This window comes from Pipistrellus kuhlii, unplaced genomic scaffold, assembly GCF_014108245.1.
Source record: "Pipistrellus kuhlii isolate mPipKuh1 unplaced genomic scaffold, mPipKuh1.p scaffold_m20_p_31, whole genome shotgun sequence".
Taxonomy (NCBI): domain Eukaryota; kingdom Metazoa; phylum Chordata; class Mammalia; order Chiroptera; family Vespertilionidae; genus Pipistrellus; species Pipistrellus kuhlii.
This window is the reverse complement of record NW_023425531.1, coordinates 2,412,566-2,431,368: the sequence shown is the minus strand read 5'-3', so window position 1 is coordinate 2,431,368 and position 18,803 is coordinate 2,412,566. Positions and strand designations below refer to the sequence as shown.

At 58.3% G+C, this 18,803-nt stretch overlaps 1 protein-coding gene across 1 annotated transcript in view; it reads left to right on the top strand.

The window, feature by feature from the left end:
- The first annotated feature begins 1,571 nt into the window (after positions 1-1,571).
- HS3ST2 (heparan sulfate-glucosamine 3-sulfotransferase 2) overlaps positions 1,572-18,803 on the top strand; it is a 72,125-nt gene continuing 54,893 nt past the window's right edge. Inside the window, exon 1 of the mRNA XM_036460272.2 lies at positions 1,572-2,327. Within this exon, the coding sequence (XP_036316165.1) occupies positions 1,885-2,327 (443 nt within the window). The 5' untranslated portion in view covers positions 1,572-1,884. The remainder of the gene's footprint in view (positions 2,328-18,803) is intronic.

Here is an 18,803-nt window from a genome sequence, read left to right as displayed (position 1 = left end):
AAAGCACTGTAACAGAGTCACACTGCCTGGCCTCCACCCCAGCTGTCAGTGACTGAGGATGTGTCCATTAAGCCTGGATCTCACTGTCCGTGAATGAGAATGGATAACCCTGTCCCTTTGGAGGTAACGGAGGTAATGCATGTCATGTGATTTGCACATTACTGGCACAAAACAAGCACTCCATTAATGTTAGCTACTATCGGGATTAAGGAAGCAGAGTGATGTAGGAAAATGGTAATAACCTAATGGGCTGTGATGAATATTAAACAAGTTAACACTTGCCGAATGCTTGAAAGAAATTTGGTAGCAATTATTATCTGCAATAGAGGGACTGACCTAAGGTTTCCATGGATGGGCCTGGTTTAGGGGCAAAATATACCCTGACAGGCTGTGGTCCACAGAGCCTGATCAGAAGGATGCTCAGAAGTGTGTGTGTGTGTGTGTGTGTGTGTGTGTGTGGAGGGGAGGGGAAGGAGTGAGGATGGTCACTCAGATAGTCTATGGGGGTACTCACTTGACCACCTGGGAAGGGTGGCTTGGCATTGTTATGGACTGACAGCTGCTTTCTGGGCCACGGTCCTTTAGGCCTGTTCTGATGACCTCTGAGTAGGGTGGTCACTAAGCTTGCTCTGGTCATGGCCACTGAGGCTTGCTTGGGGGCAGACAGAGAAATCATTCCAAGCGGGGTGCTCCTAAGTCATCCCCTCTCTTCCCTTTTCCCTGGGCCAAGGCGGGAGCAAGTCCCTAGTGCCCCGGACCTGAGACCCCATGGGAGCCGCTAGGGGGCGGCCGCTGAGAAGAGCCCGCCCGCCCGCGCGGAGTCCGCTCCTTTGGGGTCCGCGCACCCCCACGCCCAGCGAGAGGTGGAGTGACTGGGGTGGGGCGCGCGCTCCCTGGTGTGAGACAGCCAGCCGCGGGAGTGAGTCAGCGCGTGGGGGGAGGACGGAGGAGCTCCCCAAATAGCCGCGGATTCACACTCCCGCTCCGCTCCTCACGCGTCCCGTCTAGAGCCTGCGTCCCCGTCTCGCGTGTCCCCTCCTGCGTGTGTCCCCGCGGACGCACGGTGCCTGGGCCCCGCTCTGAGTCTGTCTGGGGAGGGGGGGAGGGAGGCAGTGTCCTGTGGTTGTCTGTGCAGGTTAGGGGCTTTCTTCCTCCTACTCCACGTGGGTGCGGGTGTGTCCCGGGTGGCCCTGCCTGTGCGCGTGTCCCCGCGGCGGCTCCGCTCACAGGGCAGAGGCTCGGTCCGCGGCCGCGTCTGGGTCCGGGTGCGGCGCCATCTCCACCCAGCACCCCCCACCCCCGCCCCCGGCGTCCGGAGGCAGCGCGTGGGGTGCGGGCCCCTGAGGAGCAGGTGCCCACCCTCCCCGCACCCGCTGGCAGGGCGCCCGGGGCGCGGCGGGGCAGGCGGTGTGCCCGGCGGACGGAGGGGCGGGCCAGGTCCCGGCGGGCGCGGGCTCGGGGCCGGCGGCTGACGTCAGGCGGCTCCTTAAATAGCGGCGGCGCCGCCGCCTTCCGAGGAGCGGAGCCTCCGGAGCGGCCGCGCCAGCGCCACCGAGCGGCCGCCGCCACCCCGGCGGGCTTGGGGCTGCGGGCGCCGGGCGCGCTCCCAGCGCTGCGCGTCGAAGGGCCGGGAGGCGCCGGGAGCCCCGCCGCCTAGGACGGCGCGATGTGGGAGGCGCTGCGGCCGGAGCCCCGAGCATCGCCCGCCGCCCGCCCCCCGGGCACGGTGCGCGCCCCGCCGGCGGCGCCGGGCAGAGACGGCCGCCCCGCGGCTGACCCGCGTGGCCCGGGCGGCGCCGCCCGAGCCCTCTAGGCGGCCGCAGGGCCGGAGCTCGCCGCCAGCGCCCTCGGAGACCATGCCCCCCGGCGCGGGCCCAGGGAGCCATGGCCCTTAGGGTCCCGGGCCGCGCGGGGCCGCCCCAGGCGCGCAGGGCGCGCAGGCTGCTCTTCGCCTTCACGCTCTCGCTGTCCTGCACGTACCTGTGCTACAGCCTCCTGCGCTGCTGCGACGGCCGCGGCCGCGGCCGCCTCCTCCGCGCGCCCCGCGGCCCCCGCGCGGCCGTCCCGCCCGCGCCCCCGGAGCCCCGGCCCTGCGCCCCCCCGGGGCCGCCGCCCCGCGCGCCCGCGCCGCGCCCCGCGGCTTCCAGCCTGTCGGGCTCCCCGAAGCCGGGCACCAAGCGGCTGCCCCAGGCCCTGATCGTGGGCGTGAAGAAGGGGGGCACGCGCGCCGTGCTGGAGTTTATCCGCGTGCACCCGGACGTGCGGGCCCTGGGCACCGAGCCCCACTTCTTCGACAGGAACTACGGGCGCGGGCTGGACTGGTACAGGTAAGGGGAGCCCCGCCCCGCGCCTGCTTCCCTTCCTCCCCCGCCGGTGCTCAGAGCCGCCCCGCCTTCTCTCTTCCCTCCACCCCGCTGTGTGTGTGTGTGTGTGTGTGGGGGGTTATCCAGAAGTTCCGTCTCTTCTCTGGACACGCGGTTTCTGGGGTGGCAAAGGGCCCCTGTCCCTGGAGGGAAGGAAGGGCTCTCGCCAACCTCAGGGCGGCAGCGAGCAGCGGGCTGATGGGTCCAGCCTTTGGGATGGAGCGCGGTGCGCAGGGGCGGGCAGGGAGGACGCTTCTCAGGGCCTCCCGGCCTCCGCGGGCCTTCCTGGCCTCTGAAGGGCCCTGAGAAGGACGGAAAGTAGAACAGGAGGACTTTTGCGACAGGGCTCTGTGCTGAGGGATTGAGGGGTCCCCTCAGTTGCAGATGGATGAGCGAGGGCATCGCGGAGGTGCTGGATGAGGACGCTCCTTCTGCAGGCTCGCTTCCAGCCACAGGCTCGCTTCCGGCCGCAGGCTCCCTTCCAGCCGCAGGCTCGCTGCTTTGGCGGGGCTCAGAGCCCGGGTTCCTGGTCTCCCACAGGGAGAGGATGCCTGGATGTGAGGCTTGGCCAATTCCTAAGACACTTTGAGCCTCGGGTGTCTCCAGCGTCACACGGGGCGCAGAAGCAGTGTGTGCCCTCTGGCTCCGGGCCTTTCTCCTGCTGTGTAGTGCCACCCTGGGTGACGCCTCTGCCGCCGCCAAGGTGGGCGTTTGGGACGCTGCTGAGCTAGCTCTCAGGTGAAGATCGGCCGGATCGTAGGGGCAGCCAGTCCACTCCTCCGTGCACTGCTGAGGGTGAGAGTCACCCAGGTTGGTGGGTAGCCTGAAGCTTCTGGAAGGTGGCAGCTGCCGCTGTTCAATGTCCATTTACCTCCCAAGCCCTGTTTGGTGCTGAGGGGCAGGCCTGGCCCATGTGTTGGCTAGCGGGGAGTCCTGGGGATGCTATCATGTACAGGTTCCTCGTAACACATGGCTCACAGACTTCTAGACACCCCCTGGCCCTGTAAAGACTTTCTAGAAAGGTCTGCCTAGGATTGGAACTGGGGAGGGTAACATGGTACCTGCACAATAGCTGAGGCTAATTTTTAAAATGTGTATAAAAGTAAACCCATTAGGAAGTAGAAAGTTCTAAGTATATTGGGCAAAGGGCAACTTTATTAAAAGGACCCCACGGAGCTCATAATAGGGGGCCCTGGGTTTGCAAGAAGGGGGGCACCGGGCTGACTGCCATCCTTGCCGGTTAGCCTTCATGGGCACGGTTGCGGGAGCAAGGGTGGCACATTTGCCATCCTCAGGAGACAAGCAGGCCTGCAGTCTCTGTCTCCGGGAGAGCCCGCTGGGAGAGCTGGGGTGGCCCAGCGCCATTACGGTGGCTCAGTGGAATGGGGTGGCCCAGAAAGGCAGGTTTGGTGCTTTCCAAGCTGTGTCCCACAGGTACCCTCTGGGCATCGGAGGTGAGCAAGGGCAGAGCCGGAGCCTGGCCCCAGGCAGGGACGCCAGTGCATGCCCGCAGAGCCCTGTGTGGTCACAGCAGGGGTCCCTGGGGGAAAGGCTGAGGTCATTGGGAAGCCAATGTGAAGTGCTTTCTGTGTGCAAAAGTGACAAAATGCCGGCACCTGGCGTTACATAGTGCGCCCCCAACCCCCGGCCTGCACAGGCGCTGCGCCCTCTGCCCGCGTCACCGGCGCCGCCCGGGCTTCCTTCCCGGGGCCCTGTCATTCAGGGATGGCTGCTTTTTATTTTTAACCTTGGCATGTGTGATTCGAAGCCAGCTTAGCTGCGAACCTTCGAGATGGAGCTGTGCCTTTTTTTTTTTTTTTTTTTTTTTTTTTTTTAGCACATTTGGATTCTGCTAAAATTCTCGGCTGAGTCTGGGTAGGTTTTATTTAACATCAAGCAGGCTGACAGCTCCACATCTCAGGGTCTGACTTTCCCTCCCTTCTCCCTTCATGTTCCTGAAAGAGCAATTAGCCTGGGGGTCTGCTTGTGAATTGCCATCGATGCTAAGGTAATGCCATTTGGATCTGTTTCCATTTGGATGCTGTTTCCATAATTTCCAGAACATTTCTATGTGTGTGCTTTGCCCTTCATCACCACTCAAATAGGAAGCGTTTGTTGCAGAAATGAAGGGGGTTTCTGGGGTCCTTTAAAGGCCACGGTCCCACTTGATTCCTGAATTCCACAAGCTGAACGGCAGGGGGCGTGACACTGCTGCCCCCGCTGTGTCACAGCTGTGAGATCGGGAACCCAAAGAGCTTGTGGAACAGGCTCACAGGCAAACTGAGGAAAGCTACATCCGTGGACCACAGAGTCCCCTGGCACGTATGTGCCAGCACGTGTGCATTCCAGCAGGTGCTCCAACCACGGCTCCCCACGGCTCCCCACCAGGAAGCCAGGGCCACTGGCGCCTCGGTGATGGACTGTTTTCCAAAAGTGGAGTTGCAGAGTTCCTGGCAGTGGATCTCACATGACTTGTCCCTGCTTAGCCCCTGAGGATAAGTTCCTGGGGCCGAGGCACAGATTGGATGGACAGTGGGAAAACCAAAAGCTTCACCCTCAACCCAAAGGAGAGACTTTTTGCTGTGGGCAGCCAGATAAGCCAGGAGGTGACAAGCAGAGCCCGAAGGCCGGTGCCACAGCTGGAGGGACACCCTCGGCAGAGACCAGGAGGCAGAATGTGACCTTCCTTGCTCCCAGCCCGAGCCCACCCTCTCGGGAACAGCCCCGCCCCCTGCAGTGGTACCTCCTTCAGGGATTTCCTGAGACCCCCTCCCAGAAGCTCTCCCTCACCTGCCCTTCTTGCCTGGTTCCCTTCTTTCAATTTCCTTCCCACAGGGGCAGCTGGGCCTGTAACGCCAGGTGCTGCCCGCCTGGTGAGCAAAGTGAAACCACGCTGAGGAGGGACCGGGCAGCACCTGCCAGAGGCTGGGTGGTCACCTGGGTGCTGTGATGGGAGGCAGAGTGCTCTTTCTGAATCTCCGGGTGCTGGGCGTGGGGGGGCGCCTGCCTAACTCATGGGGGGGGCGGTTGAAGAGTGAATGAAGCACTGTGAGGGAGTGCCTGGAACTCTGGTCCACGGACATAGGGCAGAGTGTTACCGCTGCAGCGACTGCCACCTGCCCTCACTCCGTACACTCCTGCGACCACCTCGCACTGTTAGTATCAGAGAATGATTTCTGCCGGCTGCTCTCACCAGATGGGCGAGGAGGTAACTAATTGCTGGGAAACTCATTCCATGAGACAAGCAAGGGTCCTGGCCTTAAATCTCCTTTCAGTTCTGCTTCAATTTTATTTTCATTTTTGCTCCCTCCCTTCGATAAAAAGTCATTTCACGTTTCTCGTTGTCAGTTTGCTCATCTTTAAAGTGGAAATGCTGCCTCACCTGCTTCGCAGTCAGTGAGAATCGGTAAGACGGCCAGGTGACGATCTTCCCGGATCTAAGGTTACGCTTAGCAGCCTGCCATCACCAAGGGCGGGAGTGAGGCTGAATCGTCAGGCTCCTCATCTTTTTATTTTTTAATTGATTTCAGAGACGGGGAGAGAGATAGAAACATCCATGCTGAGAGAGAATCATTGATTGGCTGCCTCCTGCACGCCCCCTGCTGGGGATTGAGCCATGACCAGGAATCGAACCATGACCTCCTGGTTCATGAGTTGATACTCAACCACTGAGGCACACCAGCCCTGCCAGGGCTTCATCGTTTCTAAAGAGGTACGAGCTGTGCCTGGTCAGTGGTTTTTGGCGTCTTGGGGAGGCTGAGTTTGCGTTTTCGGCGATGGGTGGGGAGCTTCTCTAACACTGAAATGCCAGCAAGAGCAGGGCAGCGTGTGTCCCTGACTGCTCGGTGGCTGCATTGGGACAGAGAGCCGTTCTGGAAACGTTAGGCTCCCGTCGCCGTGTGTGTATTTGTTCATTGTGGACGGTGTTCTGGGACCGGGTGAGACAGGAAGACACAGTATTTGCCCCAGGGGCAACGTTCACATAAGAAAGAGAATAAAAACACAGAATAAGGTGTGTTGCTTTATCCAGCTCACTGCAGCCAAGAATTAATCTTTAAGGACAAACTTTAGGAAGGAATAAAACCGAAGGCAGAGGCCAGGGAAATAGTTAAGACACAGAAGGCTTGAAGCATCTTTAACAAAATGATTAAGACACACACACTTATCCACGCTGTTGAGGGCACAGATGCCTGGGCGGGCACCCCGTACACACCACTGCCTGTCCCTGCAGACTCACCCCTGTGAGGCGTGTCGCAGCCTCGGTCCAGGAGGGTGTCGCACACACTGATTAAATCCCCGCTCGCCTGGCAGCCCCTTCGCGGGAGCACGCCGGCGACACAGCGTCCCTCCACGCGCCCAGCTCTGGCCAGGCCTGGAGGGCGTGTAGAGTGGGCGAGCAGGACTGTCTTTTTGAGCAAAGACAGCTTTGCTCCCCGGAGCTCAGAGGGTCAGTGGAAGAGGTTGCAATGAAATAGTTAAAAAAGCACAAGGCTGTTAGGTTAAAATGCGAAAATATCACCGAACCTGGGTTCTAAAAAGCATACCCCTCACATTTAGCATCTGACATTAGGGTCTACCTGACGATGGTGGGGTCTCAGCCTCCTGAGGTACCAGCTTTCCGGGGGGGGGGGGGGCGGGGGCACCGCTCCCAGGGGCCGTCTGCCCTGAGACTGCTGGCGACGTCTGCTGGGCGGCCCCACCGCTTGGGGTCTCTGCATTTCCCCTCGCTGGTGGCTTTCCACCTCGTCAAGCTGCCCAGGGCTACAGAGCACTTCTGCCCAGCAGGCCTCTCTGGCCAGGGAGCTGCCGTTTGGGTGCTGAAGGTGACGCTGCCCTCTCCCTGAAGGCGCCTGTCCTGAAATGAGGGAGCGGGGGGCTGACGCCCACCGGCGGGTGGGACCGTGTGGCCTGCTCTTCACCGCGGCTGGCCGCCAGCTGCTGCAGGCCCCCGGCCGCCCAGGGAGCGGGCCCTGTGCTTGCTGGTGCTCCCCGCACAGGCAGGGGGCAGATCGCCCCTTCCCGGGAGAGGCCACACCTCATTCCCGAGGGGCCGAAAGCGGGGAAGCACAGGGCTCTCCGTTGGGGTCCCCGAGGGGCCTCTGGACGGAGGCCTGAGGGGCAGGGGGGTAAGCGCGGGCTGAGTGGGGCTGGAGGGTCTGAAAGGTCGCCCGGCCAGCCTGCCACTGGGACTCGCGGTCCTCCAGGCCCCCCTGGGCGGGTCCTCCATTGAGCTGTCAAACGCCCACCATGGCAGGCTCAGCGCCAGGCCGGCTCCGCCACCGTTCTCTCGGCGGGTGATGGCAGTGATGGGCAGAAGTGCTCTGTAGCCCTGGGCAGCTTGACGAGGTGGAAAGCCACCAGCGAGGGGAAATGACAGCATTCAGAGGGAATTGCTGCCCGGCACGCCCACAGCCGGGCGGCAGGGGTGCTGCCATGCTCTTCCAGGGCCAGGGCAGGGGCGGTGGTTCCTGCTGTCCCCCTCAGTTTCTCCTCCAGCTGCAGCCAGAGGCACGCACAGGGGCTCCACCACGGCTCCAGGCGAGCGAGCTGCTCCGCCCGGGAGAGGCGCTGTGGGCCCTGGGCGGGCGGGCTCCCCTGCCCCTGGCGGCTTCCGATGCCCTGGCGCTGTCTTCCTGATCCCTGCCCGCCTGGCACGTCCTCTGTGGTTATTCTCTTACTACCACTGGGTGAGCTAACACTCAACATTGTAATCTTCCCATAAAGAACGGGATCATGTCCTTCGGTGTGTATACCTTAGAGTAGAAACGATGGTCTCCTAATGCAAACTCCAGGAGTGACCGAGGAGAGCTAATGAACAGCCCTGGTTCCCGCCGAGTCTGCCATGCCCCCTTTCCCGGGCACTCCGGTCCGTTCTGTGTGCCCTCCCAGGCGTAAGCACAACACACATCGTGCAAACATAGTTAAAATGCATATTTTTAAAAACAGCCTCATTTGAAAACCATCCTAAATGGAAAGCCAGTGTTACTTAGAAAGTAATCGTAAAAATAAGTAGATTGAAAACGAAGCAGTGCTCTTGGATGTTGCGGCCTGAGGAGGCCAAGAGGCCCAGGCCTGCCTGCCTTGTTTAAAGGAGCTGTTTCGGAAAGACCAGTCAGAGCAGTTAAAGAAACACCAGCAATGCCAGGCGCCCCCCCCCCCCAATCAGCAAGCGTGGGAGTGACGTGGGAAAGCTGATGAGGTTCGGCGAGGGCCAGTAGGTCTTTGTGGAGCCTAAATCACCGGGATGGGTGCACGCCAGCCCCAGGGAGCCGGCTGGAGTCTGCAGAAAGCCCAGCTCAGTGCAGCCCCTGTTTCCAGCTTTCAGTTCTTTGATGTGTTAATGAAGGAGGAGACAAACCAGAGGAAAACTCAGAACAAACATGAGCACTAGGAAAAGCACTTTTCCCTGGCTGTGTGGCTCAGTTGGTTGAGCATGGACCACTGAAGGGCGGCCGCTCGGTTCCCAGCCAGGGCACGGGCCCACCCTGAGGGACCGGAGCCCTACCGGCAACCCACCCACGTTTCTCTCTGACATTGATGTTTCTCTCTGCCTCTCTTTAAAAATAAGGAACATTTTAAAAAACGTATTTTGACTTGCAGTAGTTGCGAGGCAGTGGCCTTCAGAAGAGCCGGGCTCCCGGCGTGGGGGTGTGGAGGTTTCTCCGCCGCTCTCTGGTGGAAAGCAGCGGCGTCCGCTGGACTCGCCCTGGGACTCCGTACCCAGGCGTCAGGTTGCAGAAGGCAGCAGCAAGTTAAGGGGAAGGGGCCTGGGCCTTTTTAAAACTGATGAGGCTCATCGAAAAGAATGGCTCCGCCACCTGAGACAACATGGGTGGACCCAGAGGGGATGGTGCTGAGCGAAGTCAGATGGATGATCTCACGTATGTGTGGAATCTATTGAACAAAATAAATGGGCAAACAGAATAGAAACAGAGGCGTGGGAGCATGGGCAGACTGGTGGCTGCCAGAGGGGAGCGGGGTGGAGGGGAAAGAGGCAGCATTAGGAAGGACACACTGGCAGTCACAGAACAGCCACAGGTGAAGCACAGCAGGGAACAGAGTCGGGCGTGTTGCAGTTACTACGGATGTGTCACTGGAGTATTGGAAATATATAAATAGCTAACCACTGTGCACATACCTGAAGCTAATATAAAATAATACTGAATGTCATCTGTAATGGAAAGAGGAGATAAAACTGCTGAGTGAGGATTTAAAGTTAGAAACAGCGAAGTGTGAGGCCCACGTGGTGTCTTTAAAAGCCAGGCTGCTGGGTTGCGCTCCGCTCTGCGCGCTGGGCGTGAGGCTGGGGCGTCCCCGGCAGTCCCTTCGCGCTCCCCGGTGTCATCTCCGTCCGGGAAGAGGGAAGTGCTGTGTCCCTGGACGTCCGGACGTCCTGTATGCCCATTGGAAGCAGCTCAAGGGCGTCTGAGAGCAGCCCCACGCTTGCCTCTCGTCAGGCAGGGGGCCATCGGGGGGAAGGGAAGGCCGTGCGAGCTCAGAGTGCCCTGGCTTCGGCTCACTGCTGGGTGTGGGAGCCCCCGGGCCCCTCGGCTGGCTGGGAGCTGCCTGTGGGGGGAGGGCAGCAGAGGCATGGATGAGACGCCCTCGAGGGAAGGACAGGGTGGCATTGCAGCAGTGATTCAAAGCGTGGGCTCTGGCATCAGATGAAGAGTGGAGACCTCAGTTCCACCTCCTTCCCAGTGTGTGTCCAACCACCCCCCACCCCCTCGCCGTGGCCTCTCTGTGCCTCCGTCCCACGGGGACATCACAGCACCTGCCACGCGGGCTGCTGCGGGGAGGACAGGCCTGAGAATGTTACCGTGCTCAGCAATGTCTGGCCTGTGGAAGGTGTCCATGCGTGTTAGCTGTCATTGTTGGTCACTGACTTCAGACTTTTGCTGAGCTAAGAGCTGAGGATCTAGAGATGAACAGGATGCAGACAATCCATTGGGCTCTACGTTGTTCGATGGGGTCATTACGTGCTCATGGAAGTTTTTACAGACGTCAGATGGTGGCAGGTACCATAGCAGAGATACAGGCAGAGCTCCAGCAGGAAGAGGAGACAGAAGCACCTGCGGGGTCTGGGAACACGTCTGGAGGAGGTGGCGTGTCACTGGGTCCCCGTGGGCGAAGAGGAGGACTTTTGCAGGGGACAGTGGTCGTGTAAGGATGTTTTTCGTAAATATATTCATCCCATGGTTTCCCCTTTGCTTACAATCAAATCATAAAATAAAGTTGGTTCAGATTACTTGAGTTCTGCATGCATTTATTGAGCACATGCTGTATGCCAGGCACAGAGCCAAAGCCTGGGAAATGAAGATGAGAAAGAAGAGTCTCTTTAATGAGCTGAAGAAGTCCGATAGCAAGACTGGCTGAGAGAGCGCTGCTGGACGTGAGTCACCGCGGAGGGCCCCGGGGCAGGTCAGAGAGGCTGGGGGGGGGGGGGGGGGGCGGGAGGGAGTTTCATTGCTGTGGCCGGGATCTGGCGCTTCTCCTCTTGTGGTCCCAGCTCACAGGTCACTCACACACCTTCGGGGGCCGCGCTGCTCCCGGCCACATCACCTGTTTTATTTGCCCCGTCCTCGCTGCAGTCCCAGATTATCCTGGGCTTTGTTTCTTTCCCCACTCTCCCCCAGTAGACTCGAAAGTCCCTGAGAGCAGGGGTCTTGTCTGTCATGCTCAGGCCTGCACCCCAGAGCCAGAACGGTGCCTGGCAAACAGTGGTGCTCCATCACAGCTGCTGACTGTAGACAGTTGGTTGAGGGACGAGTAGGAATCGGCGAGTCTGCGCCGAGGCTGCACTGCACACTGGCCCCACTCTCTGTAGGCTTTTCACGCGGGTCTCAGAGATGTGAGAGCGAGGATCCGGGCACTCTGACCCAGCCTCATCCCCCAGGTGTGCACGGAGCACTGCTCTGTGCTGGGTGCTGTCAGCGTCCCTGAGGAGGGGGCACTGAGAACAGCCCTGCCCACGGCTGTGGGTGGGAGCAGAGGGACAGACGGACATGCACATCACACCCATGGCACCGGACCAGCAGGGCTGCGGGGAGCGCAAGGGGCGAGGCGGCAGGAGGGACAGGTCTAGGCAGGAGGGAGGGAAGGGCTCACTGGGAAGGGGCTGTGCACCCGAGACCTTCCACTTCCCAAGGCTCTGGGCTGCCTGTGGGGGGTGGAGGCAGGAGCTTTTGCAGTGACCTTGGGGGGGGGGCACTGCAGGATGCCGATGGATGCATGGGGCAAAGGCGGCCGTGGTGATGACCTCTATGAAGGGTCTGACGTCCCTCCAGGCCTCACAGGTGACGGCTGGCGTTGGGTTCTAACCTCCTTCCCAGGCAGCCCTGGGGGAGCCGCAGGCCCATCTGTAGGTGCCCTGAACCAGCGGAGAGGCCTGTCCTGCGGGAACTCAGAGGCTTCCGGCCCGCGGGCAGGTGGCGGGTGGCACAGCCCCTTTTTGGGGCTCACTGAGGCCTTTTATAAGGCACACCTCCTAGGCTCCCTCTTAGGTTCTAGGGCGGGTGGGCAGCTTTGTCGCAAACCGGAAAAAGGCGCACGTCACTCAGGGTCTCACCCTTGTTCCAGCCTCTCGGACACGCAAAGCAAGGGAGCTGCTGGATGCCGGTGCCTGGCTTAGGGCTTTGTGGGTGTGGTTTCCTCCCACAGAACGGAGCCCCGAATGGTTTCCTGCGAGCTGCCTGGGACCCGCGCCCCACGTCCCCACGCTGCTCGGCGGAACGCGCTCTGCTGTGGCAGCCTCTGCCTGCCGAGGGGCTTTGTTGGTTTTAAGGAAGATGTGCACTCATCGCACAGCTTCCCTTCTGCTCCAGCAGGAAGGCTTACCGGGGAGGGCATTTCCCAGGATCAGCCCGCGTTTCCAGAAGTGGCTGGTAAGCCCTCCCCGCTTACGGCCCCTTCTGGCTGAAGTGCTGTGGAACCTGAATTATTAATTCCGTGAAAAATGCGTTAGTCATTGCGAAGCTCTGTGGTGGCAAACTTGTACTTGAAGCTCCTTGTATTTTCTCTGCGAACCAGACCTCGGGGCCACGTGGCCACTCTGCCCGCCGCTGCTCCGGGAGGGAGAGAACTGACTTCGTTCCATTGTTCTCCCTGCCGAGGACAGAGGGGGAATGGGCACAGGGACTGCGGGAGGTCCTGTGCCAAAGCCGTTCCCATGGGCCCTCAAACCCGGACTCACGCAGAAGGCAGCTGAGCACACAAGGCTGTCCGCAGCACGGAGCCCGAGCAGGGCCGTGGAGGCGGCTGCAGCCCCACACCGCCCTGGGCACGGCTGCGGCTGGGGCAGTGACCGCTGGGAGCAGCGATGGCGTCACAGATCCCACATCCCTGGGCCTCTGGGCGAACAGGAAGAACGAAGCTGGCTGTGGGCCGATGGGGAGGCGGAGGAGGCGGGCTGTTCCATTTAGAGAGAGTGCTGGTCCCATGGGAGGGTACCTGTCCCATTGGAAGGGGACAGCTGGTCAGTCCCCCAGGCTTTTTGCCATCCCTCTTTGGCCAGATCTTCTAGGTTTTGTTTTTTATTTAAGAAAAAAGCTTGAAATATGGCATTTTAAAAAATGTTGTGTCTGACTGACTCACGGCTTTGGGAGAACACGTGGACCCAGCAGGACACGCTGTGGCCGGTGGTGTTTCTGTCGGTGTTTCTGTCGGTGTTCCTCCGGGCCCTGTGAGGCCGGCCTCGGGCGGGCCTTAGCCTTCCCCCGCCTCAGGGGAGCGAGGGGGAGGCGGCCCTTTCTCAGTGCGGCCCCTCCTCTTCCCGCCGCCTAAGGCAGTGCTTCAGAGCTGCTTAGGCCCTGCTCCTGGGATGTGCCTGGAGGAGAGGCCTGACGTGGACCTTGGCCAAGGGGAGGAGAGGGTCTCGCAGGCCGTGGGGGCCTGAAACCTCTACTGCTCCTCAAGTCACTCACGGTCGTGCCCCGGAGTCCCTGGGGATGTGCTGTTTGAGGTGCCACCACTGCTCCAGGCTGCCCTCCCCGGCCCCTCTGCAGCTGATCCCTGTGCCCAGCCCGCAGGATGCTTTCCCTCCCCCCTCCCTCCCTCCCTCTCTCCCTTCCCCTCCCTCCCTCCCTCCCTCCTTCATCCCCCTCCCCCCTCCAACACCCCCCCTTCCCTCCTCCCTTCTCTCTCCCTCCCTCCCTCCCTCCCTCCCTCCCTCCCTCCCTCCTTCCCTCCCTCCCTCTCTCTGCATGGTGCCCTCTCTCCCTCTCTTCTCCCTCCCTCCCCTCTCCCTCCCGTGCCCCTCCCTCCGTCCCGCATGGTGCCCGTCCTCCGGCGGCTGCCGGTGCTCGATGGGGCAGAGGTGCTCAGAGGTGCCTGCTTAGAGGAGAACTTGCTTGCGTGGCCGTGGGCACCCTGAGGGGGGGGGTGGGTGCTGCTAGAAGTCCAGCCTGGAGAGGGGCCTCGCTGGCAAGGAGGGGCCGCGGGGGGGCCAGGAAGGTCAGCGGGAGGAGCTGCTGTTCCCTGGACCAGTGGGCACCTGCGGGTGACGGAGCACCTCTGGATGGCGGTGCCATGGGGGCTGGAGGGAGAAATGGCGGGGCAAAGGGCCCTCAAGGGGACGGGTTGTGCCAGAGGTGGTGGGTTCCCTTTCGCGCCAGCCAAGCGTGGGCCTGACCGCGGAGCGGTGGTGGGAGGGCTGGGTGAGCCATGGCCAGGTCCTCCCCAGGCACCGTGTCATCCAAGTTCCACCCGAAGTCTGACACGTTGTTCCTCAGCCTGCAGCCTTCCGGGCGCACCAGAAAGACTTCCTCTCCTCTGCGTGGTATTGATGCCCACTCCTGCCTTCTGACTTAACTTATTTACTTAAACATGAAACTTTGAGTCACCATCCTAAATGCGAGTCCCCCTTGTTGGAAAGGAAGTCGTCATGGAAACCAAGCGATGCACTGAAGTCCCAGCCTCACTGCTGCCTGGGCGCGTGTTCTGCCCGAGGCAGCCCGCTTTCCTGATGAAGACAGAATCACGCTGGGAGGGGTGTTAGCAGCGTGTCAGCACTCAGGCCGTCTCCATGATGTAATCCAGCGCTTCGGGTGGAATGAAAAAGGGAAGGCAATTATTTCCCAATGATGGGGTGATGAGGCTCTTAAAGCCAGGCCTGTGCGCCACTGGCGCGTCATGCCCCGCACTTCGGGCAGTGCCAGCCTAACCACCAGGTCCTTCTTGCTTTGAGGTCACCGGCTCATTTTATCCACAGCGCGGGGCCTGGCGGACACTCCGGAGTCGGGGGGTTTGCGAAGCTGTGGTTGCAATTTAAGTGCCGGTCAGTGGGGCATCCTGGGGGAGCGAATCCTCGGAGGAGCGGCGGGAACAGACCAGCCACGTGGTGTTTTCAGGCCTTTTTCCGGGGACAGTTTCAGGTAGTTTGGGACTCTGGGTTTGATAAGCTGCAGTACGTGCTCTTGAAGATATTACCTGAGGCCTAACCCAAAGTTTCCTTACAACCCCAATGTCCGTGACCAGGCAAACCTTTATTTACTGTTTCTTACAAAGCTGAGAAGGTCGGCTCTCGAAGGCTTTGTGCGAGTGAAAGGAGGGCTGCGCTGTAGGACGCCATTCGCCACTGTGACACCCAGAGCAGGAGGCTACAGGACAGAGAGCACCCTGTGGGCCCTGTTTGGGGGGCTGGGGGCCGGGGCTGGGGGAGGAGGGAGGTGGGTGCTGTGACCATCAAGAGGCAGGTGAGGGCATTGGAGGTCATGGAATATTCTGGACTCTGATTGTGTGGTAGTCACATGAATCTACAGATGTTACAATTCATAGAGCTGAACACCAGTTAAAAAGTCGGTCTTCTGTAAGATACTTTAAAATATAAAATAAAAAGTAAAATTTTATATTAAAACATCTATGTGCCCTGGCCAGAGTGGCTCAGTTGGTTGGAGAGTAGTCCTGGGCACTGAAAGGTCATGGGTTTGATTCCCGGTCAGGGCGCATACGTAGGCTGCAGGTTGAATCCCCAGTTGGGGTGCATAGGGGATGCAAAGCAGTGCTTGCGCGCTCGCTCTCTCCCCCCCCCCCCCCCCCCGCCTCCTTTCCCCTCACTCTAAAATCACTTAACATGTTCTTGTGGGAGGATTACAAAATAGTAATAATAAAAGTTAAAAAATTAAAATATCATGATTAAGCAACTCAGCTCCTGAAGGGCATCATACACCCCTCAGTAGTGGTTCCTAATTGTCAAAGAGACCGAGCTCCCAATTTTTCTAGTTCACAAACCTCCCTAACTTTCATCCAGGTTATTTGTTAGAATCAGGGATAGTAATGGCCTTTAAATTTTCCCTATCACATGCCCACACTCGTGACTGACACTGTGGTCTGAAGCAAAGGTCCAGAAGATTCCATTTAGGTCTGGGGCCACCGTGGCCAGCACAGACACCCAGCAGGCACTTCACAGTCTCCTGACAGCATGTCTGTCCTGGTTATAACCAGCCCAAGGACTGAGCTAGAAGCATCGCCCTGTCCACCCCACCTCCACCCTGAGCCAGCTCAGCAGGGACAAAAAGCTCCTGGAACGTACCCTATCCAGCCAGCGCCGGGAGGAGCCGCCCCAGACGACAGCCCCACACTTTCTTCTTCCCAGCCCTTGGTAAGGACCCCATGCTCCCACAGCCCCCTGCCACAGACGCCACTCCCGCCTCTGCTAAGGTGGCCTCCGGTCGTGTCCTCTCTTCCCGTGGCATCTGAGATCCCGTACAGAGACCACGTGACCAGCACAGTGCTCATTGAAGCCTGACTGGTCCTGGTATGGATGCCATGGCGCCCTGTGACCCCCGACCCGCGGCTTTACCGAGTTGGCTGAGTGGGTTTCTTTTCCTTGGGTGACTACGTCACTGCCTGGTTGGTTGGGTGGAAGTCACCTGGGCTGGAGGCAAAAACATGAGTGCTAGCACCTGTAGGTGGTAGTGAAACTCACAGAAGTGGCTGCAGTAACTCAGGAGCCTGTGTGGCTGACGAGGGAGGTCATGGTGGGGTGTGACCAGGAAGTAGTTTAACACAGTGAAGGGGATGCAGTGATGGGAAGGTGGAGGGTGGGCAGTTCAGGTCGTAAAGCTCGGTAGAGCGGGAGTGTGTGCACAGTCGGTTTGAGGGCCACTCTTGACGCCTCTTCTGTGCCAGCTTCGGGGAGAGCTGGATTACGTTGTCTGGTGCTACCACTTCCCAGTGACTGGTCTGCTTGGTTATTCATAGTAACCAATTTCAAAAGTGATGATCATGCTACTTATCAAGATATCTGGCATCTGTTATGGTCACCATTGTCCCCAGCATATAAATACTTGTACTTTTTTCTAATTTTAATCCTATCTAATAAAGAGGGAATATGCTAATTGACCACCACACCCTCACAAAGATGGTGGCACCCACAGCCAATAAAGAGGGATTATGCTATTTGACTGCTACACCCTCACAAGGTGACAATGCCCAGTCCCCTCAGCCCTGCCTCATCAGCCTCAGTCCCCCAGCCCTGCAGGGGAAGGCAGTTGGAGGCAATCGGGCAGACAGGGGAACAGTTAGGCATCAATTAGGCTGGCAAGGGAGTGGTTATCAGGCTGGCATGCAGAGTGGTTAGGGGCAATCAGGCAGACAGGCAGATGAATGGTTAGGAGCAGCAGTCCTGGATTGTGAGAGGGATCCCAGATTGGAGAGGGTGCAGGCTGGGCTGAAGACCCTCCCCCCCCCCATGCATGAATTTCATGCACCAGGCCTCTAGTTTATCTATAAGTAAATAAGTAAGCAAATAAGCAAATAAAGTTATATCCACATGGTGCAGGCAGCTTGGCAGCTAAAGAAATATACACTGGATTGAAAGTTCTGAAGCTATCGCTCAGTTAAAAATAACAAGGTGAAGAATGCATGCTCTCTTATGGGGAGAAGGTGGGAAGGAACAGTATGTATCCCAATGTGCAGAAGTTAGTTCTGAGAGGACACACAGGAGGAGATAAAGCAGCAGGTCCTGTGGAGCTGGGTGCACAGGCCAGGGGGGCTCCTCCTGCCTGCTGGGTGTGGGAGCCATGTCAGTATATCCTTCGAAAATTAAAATGAGAATTGTACATTGTGGGAAAGTAGGAAATCGATGAAAGAATTAGAAAGTTACCCAAAACTGTACTTCTGGTTGTAACTGCTGTTAGAATTTTCTTTATACCATTTGAGACAAGTCATGTGTATGTCTTATATACCACTTTACATAAAGATACATACATGTATATTTTATTATGTTTTAGACATCATTTTATAACTTACAATACATTTAACAGCATGGCATGGCTGCCTTGCCATGACAGTAAGTGTGGGTCTACAGAATCATGTTCAGCACTTACACAGCACTTAGCTCTGTAGCCATACCATTAGCTATTTAACCAAATCTGGCGATGGAAGTTAGGATTGTCCCACATTTTATTATTAAACAATAAAAATGACAGCAGTAAGCATTCTGTCTGTTTCCAGGCTCAGGAGAAATCTCTCGCAGAAGAATTGTGGGTTTGAGAAGAAGCCTGCTTACACACAGACACACTGGCTTTGCCACAGATTCTCCCCGCCCACCCCCAGCCCCACCCCCACCCATCCACCCACTGGGACCACCTTTCAAAGCGGGTGCGAGCTCATCTGATGCATGAACACAGCCTCTTTAACTGGAAGCTCCTGGCTGCTTTTAAAAATGTTTACTGCCCATTTGCAATTTATTTTCTGAGATGTTGGTTACTGTTTTTCCTGCTGGAGATTTTTATTTTTATTTTAAAAGGGGATGCTTCATGCTTGAGGCTCCTATTTGGGTTGCCTCTCACTGTCATCATCTCAGACATGTTGCTGGTGGGCGAACAGACGTTGGCTGCCTTTTAGCTTCTCATCTCTCCGTAAAGGAGTTCACATGTTCTGTGTGTTCTGATTATCAAGATATTTGGGCATTTTCCTGTCATTTATTTTGTCCATTTTCGTTGTTCATTCCCTCCTCTCCTGACTCTCTGTTGTTGAATTAGTGGGGGATTCTTTTTCCTTTTTCTTTACTGAAGGAGCAGTGGTTTACAGCATCATAAAACCTTCAGGCGTGCCACCGAGCCTGATGTCTGCACCACCAGGCCACCACAGCCGGAATCCAGCTGCCGAGGCGCTGTGCCACGCCACTGCCAGCTGTTTGCCCGCCCCCTTCCCTCTGCTAGCCACCATCTGGGGGCAGCCTCTGAGAGCTCCTCTGTTCATTTTTGAGAAGATTCCACATAAAGTGAAATCATCAGTATTTGTCCTTATTTCACTTAGCATAATACCTCAAGGCCCGTCCGTGTTGTTGCAAATGGCAGGGTTTCTCATGATTTCAGCCATCATTCTCAGGGCGGAATAATAGTCCTGTATACACCCGTGTCATGGCTACTGTGGCCTTGTGGTCATTACCTCTCGTAAGAAGTCTTGGAATTCCTGGCGTGTGTTAAACGCATCTGC